The 15,204-nt window shown below is 36.0% G+C and overlaps 1 protein-coding gene across 2 annotated transcripts in view; it reads right to left on the bottom strand.

Moving 5' to 3' along the window:
• SLC7A11 (solute carrier family 7 member 11) overlaps window positions 1–13,459 on the bottom strand; it is a 76,910-nt gene extending 63,451 nt beyond the window's left edge. For both annotated transcript variants that reach the window (XM_081333348.1, XM_081333349.1), the window contains exons 1-3: window positions 12,933–13,459; window positions 7,498–7,624; window positions 2,673–2,788 (exon numbers count right to left, since the gene is read on the bottom strand). In XM_081333348.1, coding sequence (XP_081189474.1) covers window positions 2,673–2,788; window positions 7,498–7,624; window positions 12,933–13,188 — 499 coding nt within the window. In that variant the 5' untranslated portion in view covers window positions 13,189–13,459. The remainder of the gene's footprint in view (window positions 1–2,672; window positions 2,789–7,497; window positions 7,625–12,932) is intronic.
• Window positions 13,460–15,204: the final 1,745 nt, after the last annotated feature.

Genomic DNA, 15,204 nt, shown 5'->3' with positions numbered 1-15,204 from the left:
TTCATTTGTGTTTCTTCTGAGGGTTACATTTAGATAAAGCAGGGCTAATACCCTCACTAGAAATGGGTTTTTTTCCCAGTTTGATTTGTCTATAATATTCTTTCTCAGCCCTATCTCTTATCCCTGCCCTGTTCAGCTTTTTATAACTATTATCCCATTTATCTTTCTGTGCTTCTCTTGATAGCAGCGTGGTCAGCATTCAAAAGACTTGCTAAAAAAGACTCCAACTGAAACAGCTATTTATCTGATTCTAATTTGATCCCACAGTATATAATATGATCCCCTTGATAACAATTTCTAGTAATTTCTATCTGGTATTGCTTATGTCATAATTTCAGAAGAACTTTACCCTCCTGCTATATATTTTTATGTTTAATTATTCTGTAATGTTTGCCACCATCATTGATACCTCCATTACAGTGTATCTTAAATATTTTCTATTAAATCAATCATAATGAAATCTCTATCTAAATAATGCAGATTTTTATACAGGAGATACAGGTAGGAGATACGGGAGTATAGCCAGCTGTACCAACAGGCTGAAGAACAGCTTCAGCTTATCCATGGGCTGTTAGGCTCTTGAACGGGAAATAACTTTATGTATGATTGACTTCCAAGGCCGGTGTGTTGTGCAATTAGCTCACATGGCATAGCAAGATGGTGGCTTTGTTGTCACTGTGAGTTGGGGGGGCATGAAGGGAGGCTCAGCCAATCTCAATGTATACATGTTGTACTTTGATAATAACAGGTTCATTCATTATAATAGAATTTCCTTCTGTTACCATACCATCAAAGCCCTTGGAAGAACGTCTTCATTGTTCTGTTATCTTTCTATAATTTAATTTCATTTATAAGGCCTTTAGATTTTAACAGAATTACAGTAAATGAAATAAAATATAGCCAGTACTTTTTTTCACAAGTTTTTGTTTAATGGAAGAAATATGGTATATATATTTTTCAAACCAAAGTTCACTACATTGGGGAAGCTGTAATTCAAGGATAATAAAATGCAAGCTGAACTAATTTTCATGGCTAATTAGAATCATCTTGCACGATGTCATAATTTTTGATACATTAATTTTTTAACACCAGCGACCAATTTTTTTGCATTTTAATAGCAAAAATTCCATTGGCAACATCTATGGTTTCATTATTGGCACATTATGCCAATTATACAGGACCTGGACACATTAATATTTCTGTTTTCAATCATTAACATTTAATGGTCTACCAAAATGATGCACGTTATCTGTCTTCTAAGGTGGAAATACAACCTCTGAAGGAATACATTCCATAGCCGGGAGCAAAGCAAGAAAAGTCTGTCTCCCAAATGCCCAATATATGAGCCTCTAAAGGAGACATACCTCAGTATCCAGAATGGCAGAGATGGTCTGTATTATAATCAAGTCCTAAAACACTACAAGATTAAAAATTAAATTCCAGCGCTTAACACCTAAAACTTAACTTACATATTTTGCAACTTTGCAACTTTCAACATCTTAAAATTTTGAGAATTCTATTTTGGGTTCCAGCTTTTTCCTTATATTATAACTTCAATTTGTTATGTTTTGCCTTCTTTAATTTGTAATATGCTATCTGATTACGTATATATCTCACTGAAATACCTAATCCAATGGGTACTGGTGTTTTACTTCTGCAAAACTGCATTTAAACTTCTGCAAAAAGAAAATGACTTTCCCATTTCTCCTTAACCCAGAGTCTAGTTGAGTGTAGTTTTATAACAGCCTTCTTAGAGTTACTCATAGTTACTCATATATTGCTTAATATTAAAAATGTTCTTCCAAATAATTTCCAATGATTTATTCTGATATTATTAATATTTTTATAATTTTATTGAAAACTACATGTAGATATAAAACTAATGGAAGCTATAATAAGTAAAGGTAAAAAGAAAAGGTACAGGTAAATAGAAAAGAGAAATTTCTCCTTTGTCCTAGCAAGTATAAACAATTTTAATGTTGTGTTATATCTTTAAATACAACTATCTCTTCATCCCATATCTCACTTCATTCTTTATAAGCAATTTTTAAAAATTTTCTCCATCAGCAAAAGTCCCTTTAGGGTTACCCAAAATAACAACGTATCTACTATAAACCTGGTCTAATAATCCTATTTGAATTCCTTCCTTTTATAGTTATGTCTTATCTTCTATTTTTAAAACAAACCCCCAAACCTCAACATTCAATATAATCTATAAAAATCCAATAGAAGTTACCAGATATCATTATATTCTATTAGTTTATATTTTAATTTGCCTCTTATAAAATACAATCATAGTAACTCTCGCAATATGAAATATTAAGTCCATTAACTAGTGCTGAATAAAGCTTTACTTCAGATATTTGATTCCAAAGTGATTTGATTGAATTAATTCTATGAATCAAATTGGAAAATCAGAACAAATAATTGTACTGAATACCTTTCAATCAAATTATTTGAATGTTTCTTAACAGGTACAGAAACACGTTTTTCAAATTAATTTGGCTACCCCAAATCAAACCAATTTTTCAACCTGATTCAAATTGTCAACTAGAATAGACTTTCTGAAACATACTTGATTTCCATATCCTACCATTAAATAAAGAATTGGTTTTAATTATCTGTTACTTATCATCTGCCTAATCCCTTTTCTATCAAAATTCAGTACTTACTGATTCCTACAGCTGTAATGAGTTTAATAGCAAGCTCAGGGATTTCACACTGTATAAAAAATGGTTCCAACATGTAGCGTCCAAATGCCAGAGAGATTACTGCTGTGGCAGCAGGGCTGGAAGAAAAAGAAAGAAATTATTTTTCTAAGGAATGCCCAAAACACTGATTTTGTGCCTATATTAAATATATGTATCAAATAAATTATATGGATATCAAATTTCCAGTATGCATTTAGATCCATAATAGATCCCGAATGATAACTTGATAGCTCAACCATTACCACAAGTAAAATTGCAGCCATAAAAATAGAAGTAATAAACCTTGTACAGTACTTCTTTTTAAAGTTTTTTTTAAGTGAAATATCAAAACAGTAAAACTGGTTAGACCAATTAAAAGTTAATTCGCACTGATCTGATGTCTGATGTTAGTAGATAATGTTTTTGATTTTACAATCTCTGGATCTTACTACTCATTAGCAGATATTTTGGTTGGATCTTTAGAAAGCTGAGACCTTTTATTAAATTTTAGCCTTAACATACATGAACAGTACTAATTAATTTACAACAGAAGTTAGAAATATATTTTATGTGTGTTGTGCTTTTGGCAGAGGATAAAATTCTTTTGTGATAGTTATTGTTTTGAACAAGCATACTAACTGTAATAATTTAAAAATGATTTTCCATTACTTTAGTCCCAGATTTGGGTCAGCAAGTGCTAATACATGCAGTACTCCCAGAAGTTGCCAGGAGAGTCAAGAAATCAAAACATTCATGGTGACTAAGCATTTTGAATGACTGACCAAATTCATTATTGCTTTCTGAATTACATTGGGTATATGTAGCAATAAGATAAATAGAAAAGAGGTATCTAGAGTGAGACCTGAAAAAGGAAGTAAGAAAGCATTTTTGTTTCACAGAAATGAAATCCTTTCAGATTGTGAACCTGTCACATGTACACTAAGTAAATGAATCAAAAGACTGAACTTTCTATGCATAAACTGATTAGCAATTTGGCACCATTTGTATCCCCCTTTCAAAGGGGGAAAAAAGAACATATTAAACAATGAGAATTGTATTAAAAAGTCTTTACAGGTAATTTTTTTCAATATGTTCAGAAAGGATCCAGACAAACATCTCTTCTTCTGGTAACATGTCAAGTCATCTTCTGCTTATGCCTCAAAAAATAACAGAATTCCTTTTCCCATTCCACAAACAAAGCCATCTTCAATGTCAGATTAAACTTTATTACTTCCGCAATGGTAGTAAATTAGTGTCTCCATCACATCTAAGGCAGCAGGAATGACAGATTGTGTGCCAATACACAAAAGAAACACCTACTATAGGTAATTCCTAGGGAACAAGAAGTTGTTGTTGTTTTTGTTGTTTTTACATATCTGCAGCTCAAAATGATCTGCTCAATATAATTCTTCCCAATGATAAGATCAATGCTGGTGCTTGATTTGTCCAGCTATAAGATCCCATCACTTGGTGTATGGTAGCCCTCGACTTACTATCAGAATTAGGGTTGGGAATTCTATTGTTAAGCAAGGCAGCTGTTGAGTGAGTCTTGCCTGATTTTTTTTGCCATGGTTGTTAAGTGAATCACTGCCATTGGGAAGTGAATCACATGATTGTTAAGTGAATTCAGCTTTCCCCATTTACTTTGCTTGTCAGAGGTTGGCTGGGAAGGTTGCAAATGGTGGACACATCACACGAGAATGCTGAAACCTTCCTAAATGCCAGTTGCCAGGCACCCAAATTTTGATCATGTGACAGTCATAAGCTTGAGAACCAATCATAAGTCTCTTTTTTCAGTATCACTGTAATTTTGAATGCTTGCCAAACGACTGGTTCTAGGTTGAGGACTACCTGCACTTAATCTCCAGAAGTCTATAGCCTACCTTTCCAATTTATTTTTATCAGAAAAATCAGAACATTAATGTAAAACATATAAAAATAAAAACCTCTGTAGAGGCCGTATGCTAAATAAATAAATAACCACAAATTACATATGTAGCTTACCTTGGATCGTACCCAAATGTACAGCACTTGAAATTAATCCAATCCAAAATGTCTAAGACAATCTTTGATATTTCTAATTGTGTTACCAATGTTATTTTGTGAGTCTAAGTAAGTCTTCTGAAGGTAAAGGTAACATTCTGGATTGCTACCATTGAATATCGACTAAACTTGAATTTAACCCTTTGGGGCTTGGGGCCCATTGTATTGCCCATATCAGCTTTCTTGGAGCCTCCGTTTGAAAACTAAGTTCTAAGCATATGGAATTGTTCTTGAAATACTGTTGACTTTTGGTTTGGAGAGTAGCACAGCCAATAATTAAGCAACAAATTAAGAACATGAATCGACCATTCATTGGATATGTTACTGGTTCTAAATCATTAGGTTCTGAATAGAACTGACTGTTCTCAGAAGCCAGCATATTAGTTATTTAATACACCAGTGCCAAAATTGAGATAGGCTTTTACTTTAGCTCCACTTTGTCTTCATTAATTCTGTTTGGGATATAATGTAAATGAAAGTCCCAACTGCATGTGCTGTTTTAGAATGGCAAACTGAACCTTTACAATACTATCCTATTATTGTATATTTTATAATTGCAAATATTTTGTTGCCCCACTCACAGTGTTATCAATATATAATCCTTTTTCATTTTGTATGCTACAGGAAAAACTACATCATTTATATCTATATCATTTATATCTATATCTACATATTGCCAAATTTTGTGTAATAGCTTATAAGCCCATATAGGAGAAATATATTGCTGTCTCTTGATAAAAAGCATCTTTTCTAATTTCTTTTAAGTATACTAAGTTTGTGAGTTATGGGTGGAAGTTTATTTTATGTGAATATTTATCACGTGTGTGAATGAATGAACCTTTATTGTCAAAGTACAGCCATGTGTACATTGAGATTAGCTGAGCCTCCCTTCGCGTCCCCACCCCCAACTTACAGTGACACAAACTTTCCATCTTATTACACCATGTGAGCTAATTGCACAATGCACCAACCTCACAAGTCCATTATGCATAAAGTTTATAAAATTATTTCCCATTCAAAAGCCTAACAGCCCATGGATAAAAGCTGTTCTTCAACCTATTGGTACGGCTGGCTATACTCCTATATCTCCTACCCAATGGTAGGAGAGTAAAGAGATACCGTCCAGGGTGAGAGTCATCCCTGAGAATTTTCCTCACTCTTCCAAGGCAGCGAGCACTGGAAATGTCATCCAGTGGTGTCAGGGGACAGCCCACAATGTCTTGTACTGTGCTCACCACCCTCTGTAATGCTTTCCTATCTGTGGCTTTCAGACCAGCATACCAAACCACAATACCATACGAGAGGATGCTCTCTATAGTAGACCGGTAAAAGAGGGTCATAAGCCATTGCTCTACCCTGTTCTTCTGCAAGACCCTGAGAAAACTGAAGTCTCTGTTGGGCCTTTCTGGCCCCCTGGGTTGTATTAACTTTCCTGGTAAGATCTTCACAGAGGTAGACTCCCAGAAATTTAAAGGAGGAAACTCTCTCCACACAGACCTCCCCGATGTAAAGTGGGGCAGGTTCCTCCTTTTTCCTCCGGAAGTCTAGTACTATCTCTTTTGTCTTGCCTATGTTTGGGTGCAAGTTGTTGTTACAACACCATATGGATAGTTTTTGTACCTCCACCCTGTATGCTGTCTCATCCCCACCTGTAATAAGACCCACCATGGTAGTATCATCTGCAAACTTAATTATCGCAGAAGATGGGTCAGATGATATACAGTCATATGTGTACAAAGAGTACAGGTAGGGGCTAAGCACGCAGCCCTGTGGTGAGCCGGTGCAAAGCTTCAGGGGGGTGGACAAAGCAGACCAGACCCTCACTGTTTGTAACCAGTCCCTAAGAAAGTCTTGGATCCAATTGCAGATGGAGGGGGAAAAATTCAAGTCAGTCAGCTTCTCGATGAGAGTGCTTGGCAAAATGGTGTTGAAAGCCAAGCTATAATCAACAAAAAGCATCCTGACATAGTTTCCAGGTTTTTCAAGATGAATTGCTACAGAGTGTAAAGCAGTAGCTATGGCATCATCTATCGACCTGTTCCCCCTGTAGGCAAATTGATGTTTATCGAAATCCAGTGGGAGGCATATCCTGAGATGTTGGAGAAACAGTCTTTTGAAGCAATTCATGACTACAGACGTTAATGCAACAGGTCTGTAATCATTCAGGCACTCAACTGCAGTTTTCTTGGGGACTGGGACAATGGTAGCTGCTTTCAAGCATGATGGTACATATGCTGTTTGCAAGGAGATGTTAAAAATCCTTGTCAGGACCCCTGCTAATTGGTCAGCACGATTCTTAACCACTATCCCCAGCACCCCATCTGGGTCTGCAGCTTTGCTGGGATTCACAGCCTTCAATACAGTTCTCACTTGGTCTTCAGATAGGGTGAGTTGCTGAAAATCAGAAGGCTGGCCAGCAGAGGCTACGGGATCTGGTCTTTTTACCTCATAGTGAGCAAAAAAGATATTCAGCTCCTCAGCCAACGAGGCATCGGTGTTAACCATGCTCCTTGTACTGCCCTTGTAGTTGTGTGTGTACTTTCTGATAACTGATCATAATAAACTAAATTTTCTATAGCTTATATTTGTTTATAAAAGTACATCAGATACTTAGATATATAAAATCTTGGAAAGCAAGCAAACAAAGGAAAACTTAAGAAAGAAAAACCAATACATTGTGGCAATTATTATCATATTTATAATTGTTCTTTGATTTTCAAAGCACAAGGAGTAAAATGACAGCAAAAAAGGTATGTTTATTTACCGTATGATGAGTAGTTCTACCCAGACTCTTACAAAGGCAGGTAGTGGGCCGAAGGCTTCAAGAATATATGTGTAATGACCACCAGATTTCTTAATACTTGTGCCTAGTTCTGCGTAGCAGAGAGCACCTATAACAAAAACAAACTTAACTGTTTTGGCAAGGTTTATCAAAAATTTTCATAATCAGAGGACAGATGTTCATTTGTTATCAATAAGCAGATTTATATCTCACTGGTATCTGGATTACTCATGTGATAAAATCAGGGCTTTTTTTCTCATAGGACGCTCAGAACGGAGTTCCGGCACCTTTTTTGGATGGAACCTTGTAGGGTAGGCAAGGCGGGTTGTATGACATGTGTGAGTTCCGGCACCTTTTTCTTTTACAAAAAAAGCACTGGATAAAATGTCATTTATTTACATTTCTTTTCCCCCCAGAAAACTATCAGTCATTAACTCAAGTTCAGTTCAGGCGAGCATACAGGAAAATATTTTTTAAAAAGGAAAACTAAACTTCTGCCAATGCAAAAAATCATAGTGTCACAAATGAAAGTCTGGAAAATAAGGACTAAAATAGGCTCTTATCATATTGGGAGCCAATTTATGGATATGATTGTAGCAGATTATATCCATAGTGATACAAATGCAAGTCCCGCATGAAGTTGAGCTACTGTTTTTTCTTCTCTGCAATAGAAGAAAAGGCATTAGATATACAGTAATACAAGGGGTTGCAATTGAAGTTCCTTTCCAAGAATTTCAGAGTTGGAAAGCCTTAAGATAGAATCCTGTTATTTTTCAAAGAATGGCTTGCTGTAGGCATCCTGATTTTTAAAATTATTATGGTTGGCTTCAAAGTCACCCAGATATTTAGACTGCATTTCAAATCATTGTCCACTTATCAAGTCCTTCCCAAGGACCTGGGATAGGGAGATATTTTTTTTAATAATACTAAAGGTATTGTCACGGAATGTAAGCTGTTCCAAGCACAGCTATCTTTTGCAATTGACTGATGGTCATTTGGTCAATGCTGATGGCATTCAAATAGAATCCAGATATCTTGGAATTTCACTCAAAGGACCTATTACTATTGGTACTATCTTTGTTTTTGGTTTTTGGTTTTTTTTGACATTGTCATTCTATTTCTATTTTGTGATTTTCCCCGTCCTCTAAGTCAGAGGTCACCAACCTTTGTCAGCTGGTGGACCGGAGGAAAAGGGAGGGGGAAGCATTTTACATGCATATGTTTACACACATGCACACGGGGCCATGAGCATGCATGTGCCACAAACGGGGAGGAGTTAGCACCTGCATGATACTCGCTAGCCCTACCCTGTTCTTCCATGCTGTACCACCTTGTTTCTACTCCCTGCGGTGTGGTGGTGGCCATTTTCATGCCCCATTCCATGGCGGTGCCCCATTTTTGCACCCTGTGGCCCATTTCTGTGCCCACTGTGTAGCGGTGTCCATTTTTTCACCTTGCAGCATGGCAGCGGCCCATTTCTGCACCCTATGGCATAGTGGCAACCCATTTTTGTGCCCCGAGGGGTAGCAGCAGCCTGTTTTTGCACCCTGTGGCACAGCATCCTGTTTTTGCACTCTGCAGCCATGGCACTAGTGCAAGTGAGGGGGTATCCACAGAGAGAGAGAGAGAGACTGGCAGCTTATCCCATGGCCATGTGGCCAACAGGCCATGGCCATCGGGCCACAGCCCACAGGTTGGGGACCCCTGCTTTAAGTATTTATCCATGAGCTCCAGTCACAATTGATACAGGTAGTCTTCAATTTCTGACCACAGTGAGCCCAACATTTCCATTCCTAAGCAAGACAATTATTATATGAATTGTGTCCTATTTTATGACCTTTTTTATCACAGTTCTTAAACCGAATCACTGCAGTTGTCAAGTAAATCATGCAGTTGTTAAGTGAATTTTGCTTCCCCCATTGACTTTGCTTATTGGAAGCCAGCTGGAAATGTGACAAATGGTGATCACATGACCCCAGGACAGTGCAACTGTCATAAATGCATGCCAGTTGCCAAGTGGCCAAATTTTGATCATGCGATCATAGAGATGCTACAACAGTGGTAAGTGTGAAAACTAGTCATAGATCATTTTTTTCAGTGCTTTTATACCTTTGAATGGTCACTAAACAAAAGGTTAAAAGTTATTAAGGACTACCTGTATAACAGTGGAGGTTTTGTTTTCTTCCATAAGTTATGAACTTCAGTCTGCAAGTCTCAGTATTTCACAATTTTTTATTACTTTTCTTCAAACCTAGCATCCCCTGTATAGCAATATCAATTAACAAGACTTTCCTTTTTTCAATACATATTATATCAATCATTGCGAATAATAAATTGTTATCTATTCACAATGTGAAGTCATAGCTGCTAGTTCTTTAGCTGTGCTGCCCTTCATACACATCAAGTTCTTCCCAAGAACCTAGGATGTCATAACATATTTGCATAGAATATGTGCCAATCCATGCCAACTATTATGTATTTTTTGCAACTGACAAATGTCAATTTTGTCAATGCCAAGATTTTTTATGTGTCAAAGATTTCTTTTGATATGGCTCCAATTCATTATTATAATTATGCCGTGTCAGAATATTTAGAAATTATGCATACCTTTTGATACCACCATACATGCCCATTTGATGTATTAGAAACCTATCTAATACATTTAATTGTCCTTCACTACTTTTCAATAGAGGATACAAAATATTTCCATAGAAGGAACAATGTAAAAACACTTTTCGGATAAATATTTGTCATTTTACACTGGAAAGGTTATTAATAACCAACAACCATTCTAAAATCTTTGCAGAATTCGCTGGCTATTCATATGGACATATTTTAGTGTTTTAGCCTTCTCACTCTTGTATTTTTCTATTCAAACATCATTCTATCATACTTCATTTTGGAACAGTAATTTCCACTTTCAGAAGTTTTGTTGTGGAAATAGAGCGGAGGATCCTGCATCTGCCCCATCTTGTGCTGGTCCACAAAGGTAAGAAATAAATGAATAAAATCTAAACTACATAGGTTTTTTTAAAATTTAATCAACTCACTACATCTCTTGGCCTCTTCTCTAAACCATTCTCAATAGAAATTTCAAGATAAACCTAGAGAAATATATCAATAATTTGAAATAAACATTAGCCTGATTCCTAAAAAAATGTTCAATTCTCTAAAATAAGCATCTTCAGAACTATCTTCATATTACTTTTCAACAGGCCTAATTGGATTAATGGATTAATTTGGTTTAATTTAAAATTTTAATTCTTTCAACTCCAAGGAACAAAAATGGAAAGTGGAATAGTTTGGAGGCAGTGTTAATCATACTGAATAGTAACAGGAAGGATTTACTGCTGAACTCATTCTCGGTGAATTTATCAGAAAACATTTGTGCGTTGCAAATTTCAGAAGAATAAAAATGATTTCTGATCCTTTAGTTATTCCATAATAAAAATAAGCAGCATAAGTGAAATAATATCATTGTAAGAAGTTCAGAATATGGATGTACTTTATGGATAATCCTTGCATTGTCTGTATTGGTTAACCAATATGGGCACTGCAAAAATAATGGACTGTACTATTTACAGTAGAATAGAGCTGGAAGGGACTTTGGAGGTCTTCTAGTCCAGCCCCCCACTTAAGCAGGAGAACCTATACCATATCAGACAAGTGACTGTCTAGCCTCTTCTTTAAAAATCTCCAGTGATGGAGTGCCCACAATTTCTGGAAGCAAGCTGTTCCACTCGTTAATTGTCCTCACTGTCAGGAAGTTTCTTCTTAATTCTAGGTTGCTTCTCTCTTTGATCAGATTCCAACCATTGTTTCTCATCCTTCCCTCTGGTGCTTTGGTGAATAAAGTGACACCCTCTTCCATGTAGCAGCCTCTCAAATACTGAAATACTGCTATCATGTCTCCCCTATTTCTTCTTTTCTTTAGACTAGCCAATCCCAAATCCTGCAGCCATTCTTCGTATGTTTTAGTCTCCAGGTCTTTGATCATCTTATCATCTTGATCATTTGTATTGTTCCTTCCTGAACCAGTCACGCTACCTGAACATTATAGAATAAGACACCTGGAATTTATAAGAACTGCAGGGAAAATCAATATCAGCTTCCTCATCCTGGCTGTTTTCCATATTTTCAGTTCCTACAATGTTTGATAAACATATCTAAGAATTCTGGAAATCTGAAATCCAGATATCCAGGAAGCACTAGATTGAAGGAAGCAACCATAAATTATTCTTGGTGTGTCAATTCTACATCCTACTTCTGATTCAGTTTATATATTTAAAACAAGTTGTTCAAGGGTGGATTAAGCCTCACCTTTGCTCTTTAACATGCAGAATATATTGACAGAGAGCAACATGCATTCCACTTCTTGAGTGGATTTTGATACTGTACTCAGTCTAGTTTATCCACTGTTCCTAATGCTAGAAAAAAGTAGTACGGACTATAATAGTTACTCTAGTCATATGGATTATGCGGTCAATGAATTCATTGTTTGGACAGTTTAAGAATGAGAAATAAGTCTAATATCAATGATATATTGTACTCCCAATATAATTATTAACATTTAGAGAAACTCAGAATCTTTAAGCAATGCCATTTTGTACATTGCAAAATTGTCAGGCAGATTATTAATGCTACTCCTCAAAACTGCATTCAGATTTAGAACTGCTGAGAAGAAATTTACATTGTTCAATAATGAAAATGCATAGGATTGCTACTAAAGTTTAAATTTAAAAACTCTAGAACTTTAAGTCACAGCAGCTGCCAGCTGCTGTGACGTAAACTGCTGTAATGCTTGTACACATTACAAGACTGCTTCTGAACATGTACTAGATTTTTACTTTCACCAAATAATGTTTCCTATCAATTAGGATTAGAAGTAAGTAACTCCTGTTCAGCATCGACAATTCCATCTACAATTAAACAAGACTTTAGTCTTATTTTTTAAAAAAAAAAGTAATTTAAGTCTGTATTACTATATATTGGAGACCAGCAAATACGTCAGCTAAAATTTACTCCATTAATAATTATCTTCCTACAACATTGAGCTAGGTATATTTTATTTTCTGCAGGTTTTCTAGACTGAGAAGATCCTCTCCCAGTTGGAACACTTCAAGCCTGCTGCAACTTGTTTTTAGAGTGTGTACAGAAACAACACAAATAACAAATTTTATGATTGAGGAAACTCCTTTCTTTCTCTATTTTGGGGAGCCTCATGTATTTAAAAAAGCAAACATTGAAATCCATTCAGTACAGAAGACACGTTAACCAAACTATTGATCTTCAGGCTTTGTGTGTGTCTGTGTGTGTGTGTCTGTGTGGGTAGATAGATGGACAGAGAGACATATAGATAGCATCACCAGTACAGCTAGCCAACCCAAGGATCAATAAAAACAACTTTCAAAACTTACCAAAGAGTGAAAGAATGCCACAGACAGTCCAGACAATCAAGGACATTCCCACAGTGCCAGTGTGCTCCAGAATTCCTTTTGGAGATATGAAGATTCCTGCTCCAATTATAGTGCCAATTATAATGGATACTCCTCTCAGGAAAGTTATTTTCTTCTTCAGCACCACTTTGTCCCCTGGCTCTACCTTGATGTCATATGTTGAAGGCAACTTAGGTTGTCCATTGGAAAATGACGAGACCGGAGACTTCCTAAACATGCTTTAGAGCAGCTCACCCAATTAACAAAGATTGAAACAAAAACCTTCTCTCTTCTTTTTTCTTCTCTTCGTCTTTTCCTAGCTAACAGCTATTGCACAAACTCCCTTTCTGCCTCTAAAACTGCTTGTGCCAACAGGTACAAAGCTCCTCAGGTGTCTTAACTTTTCAGTGATATCAAAGTGCTACTGAAAAACACCTGCCTTTCGCCTCAGCTTTGGTGCTGTTCTGTCATTGGAAGCCAGCTCCACTTCAGTATGATATTGTGTTTAAGCTTCCTTGTCATAGCAAGTTAGCTTTGCTGAATGATGATGCAAATTCCACAGGTTTGCATCAGCCATATGAACTAGTTTCAGCATTACTCAGCACTTTTTCTGCCTTTTTTTCAGAGTAGCAGGATGTTGCACAACTAACACAAACTCTTGCAGAAAATACCCACATATACAAACACACACTCCCCAGGGCTAACCAAATCTTAGTTAATACTGGCGTATTTCCAAATATTTAAACGGACTCCTAATGTGAAACACATCTGTTTCAAAGGACAAAGTTTTGAAGCTAACAAGTAGGAAAAAGCAAATCAAATATAAGGTGTAATGTCTTATTACTACTGTAACAAGCTTTTCCTACATTATAAAAAAGATTCTAGGTCTATATGGTTTATATAGACCGTGAGAGTTTTCCTTAAAGATTTTATACATTTATAGAAAAAAAAATCTACATCCACCTCTTTTCTTCCTTGTATTGCTCATCAATTCAGACAATCCATACTGTTTGAATGTTGCTGTTTACTTGATTACTCCACAATGAAAACATTCCTTCAACCAGATCAATAGATTTATTGGAAGCTAAAGCCTTGATTTCCAAAGATACATATTACAGAATGCTCCATAAAGGTCATTGTCATGTTTTTGCCATCTTCTTTTAAATTTAAATTTGTTTTTGTTTCCTGCCTTGTATGTTTTTCATACACGTCATAAATCGTAAGTAGATCATCATGGTAGATCATCCTGACTCTGATATCTGTGACTGTAGTGGATATTATAAAAGAAGTGTTACAAGTTTTTCTACATGATCTGGAATTCTGTATAATTTGTTTGAGTTCAGATCAAATGAAAAAATCTGTAGTGATTATCCAGTTCAGTATTTTGGAAGTAGAGTACTATGGCCTCTAGTTATCATCAAACTATATAAATTCCCACCATCGACCATGCTAAGAGTTACAACTCACTGACATCAAAAATGCCATAGATTTCACACCACTTAATTTTGAATGGTGCAGTGCAGTCTTCGACAACAGAATGCCCTTCTACAATGTTTGGACTAACACTAAATTCCCAGGTAATGTAAGACAAGTTCTATTGGAAGAGTCTGGAAATTGTTTCCACACATCAGAAAGTACCAAACTGGGAAAGACTTTTACGCAGTTCAGTATGAAGCAATGAAATGAATGCTTTAAATTAACACTGAAGTTTTCATTGATGTTAGTAGGTAAGTTCTTTTACACCCTCCAAGTTTAGAGATTCCAGTTTTCTTTCCCACCACACAAATTGCCAGTAATCTATCTTTAGCCTAGAATAAACAAACTGGGAAATGTTATGTAAATGAACCCTTTAACAGATATTGTATTGAAAACAATGGTGGCACTCTTTGAGGAACAAAAGAATTAGAATTTCTTTTGCACTATAATCCTAAATCAGAGACCTGTGGAATGAAATAAGATTTTGCAGATATTCAGTGCTTTGAGGTGGTGCTGCCCATGCTAATCCTGTTTAGGAGCATGCACTGAATCTGCGTTATAAGTACAGTACTTAACTTGCCTGTCAGGCTCAACCTGGGACATTATCTATTAATCATTAAAGAAAAGGCAAATGCTTTTCCTACTGAGTATTGACAAAAGTTCTTTCTTAGTATTTCTCCTTTTATAAAACTATCTTAATACTAGGAAAAAAATGACCGACTTGAAATGATTATTATGACTATTAATTAAGCAAATTGTCTAATTCAGGGGTGTCAAA

Source organism: Vipera berus (assembly GCF_964194415.1).
Source record: "Vipera berus genome assembly, chromosome: 7".
In the NCBI taxonomy this organism is placed as follows: Eukaryota; Metazoa; Chordata; class Lepidosauria; order Squamata; family Viperidae; genus Vipera; species Vipera berus.
This window is presented reverse-complemented; position numbering and strand designations above follow the sequence as displayed.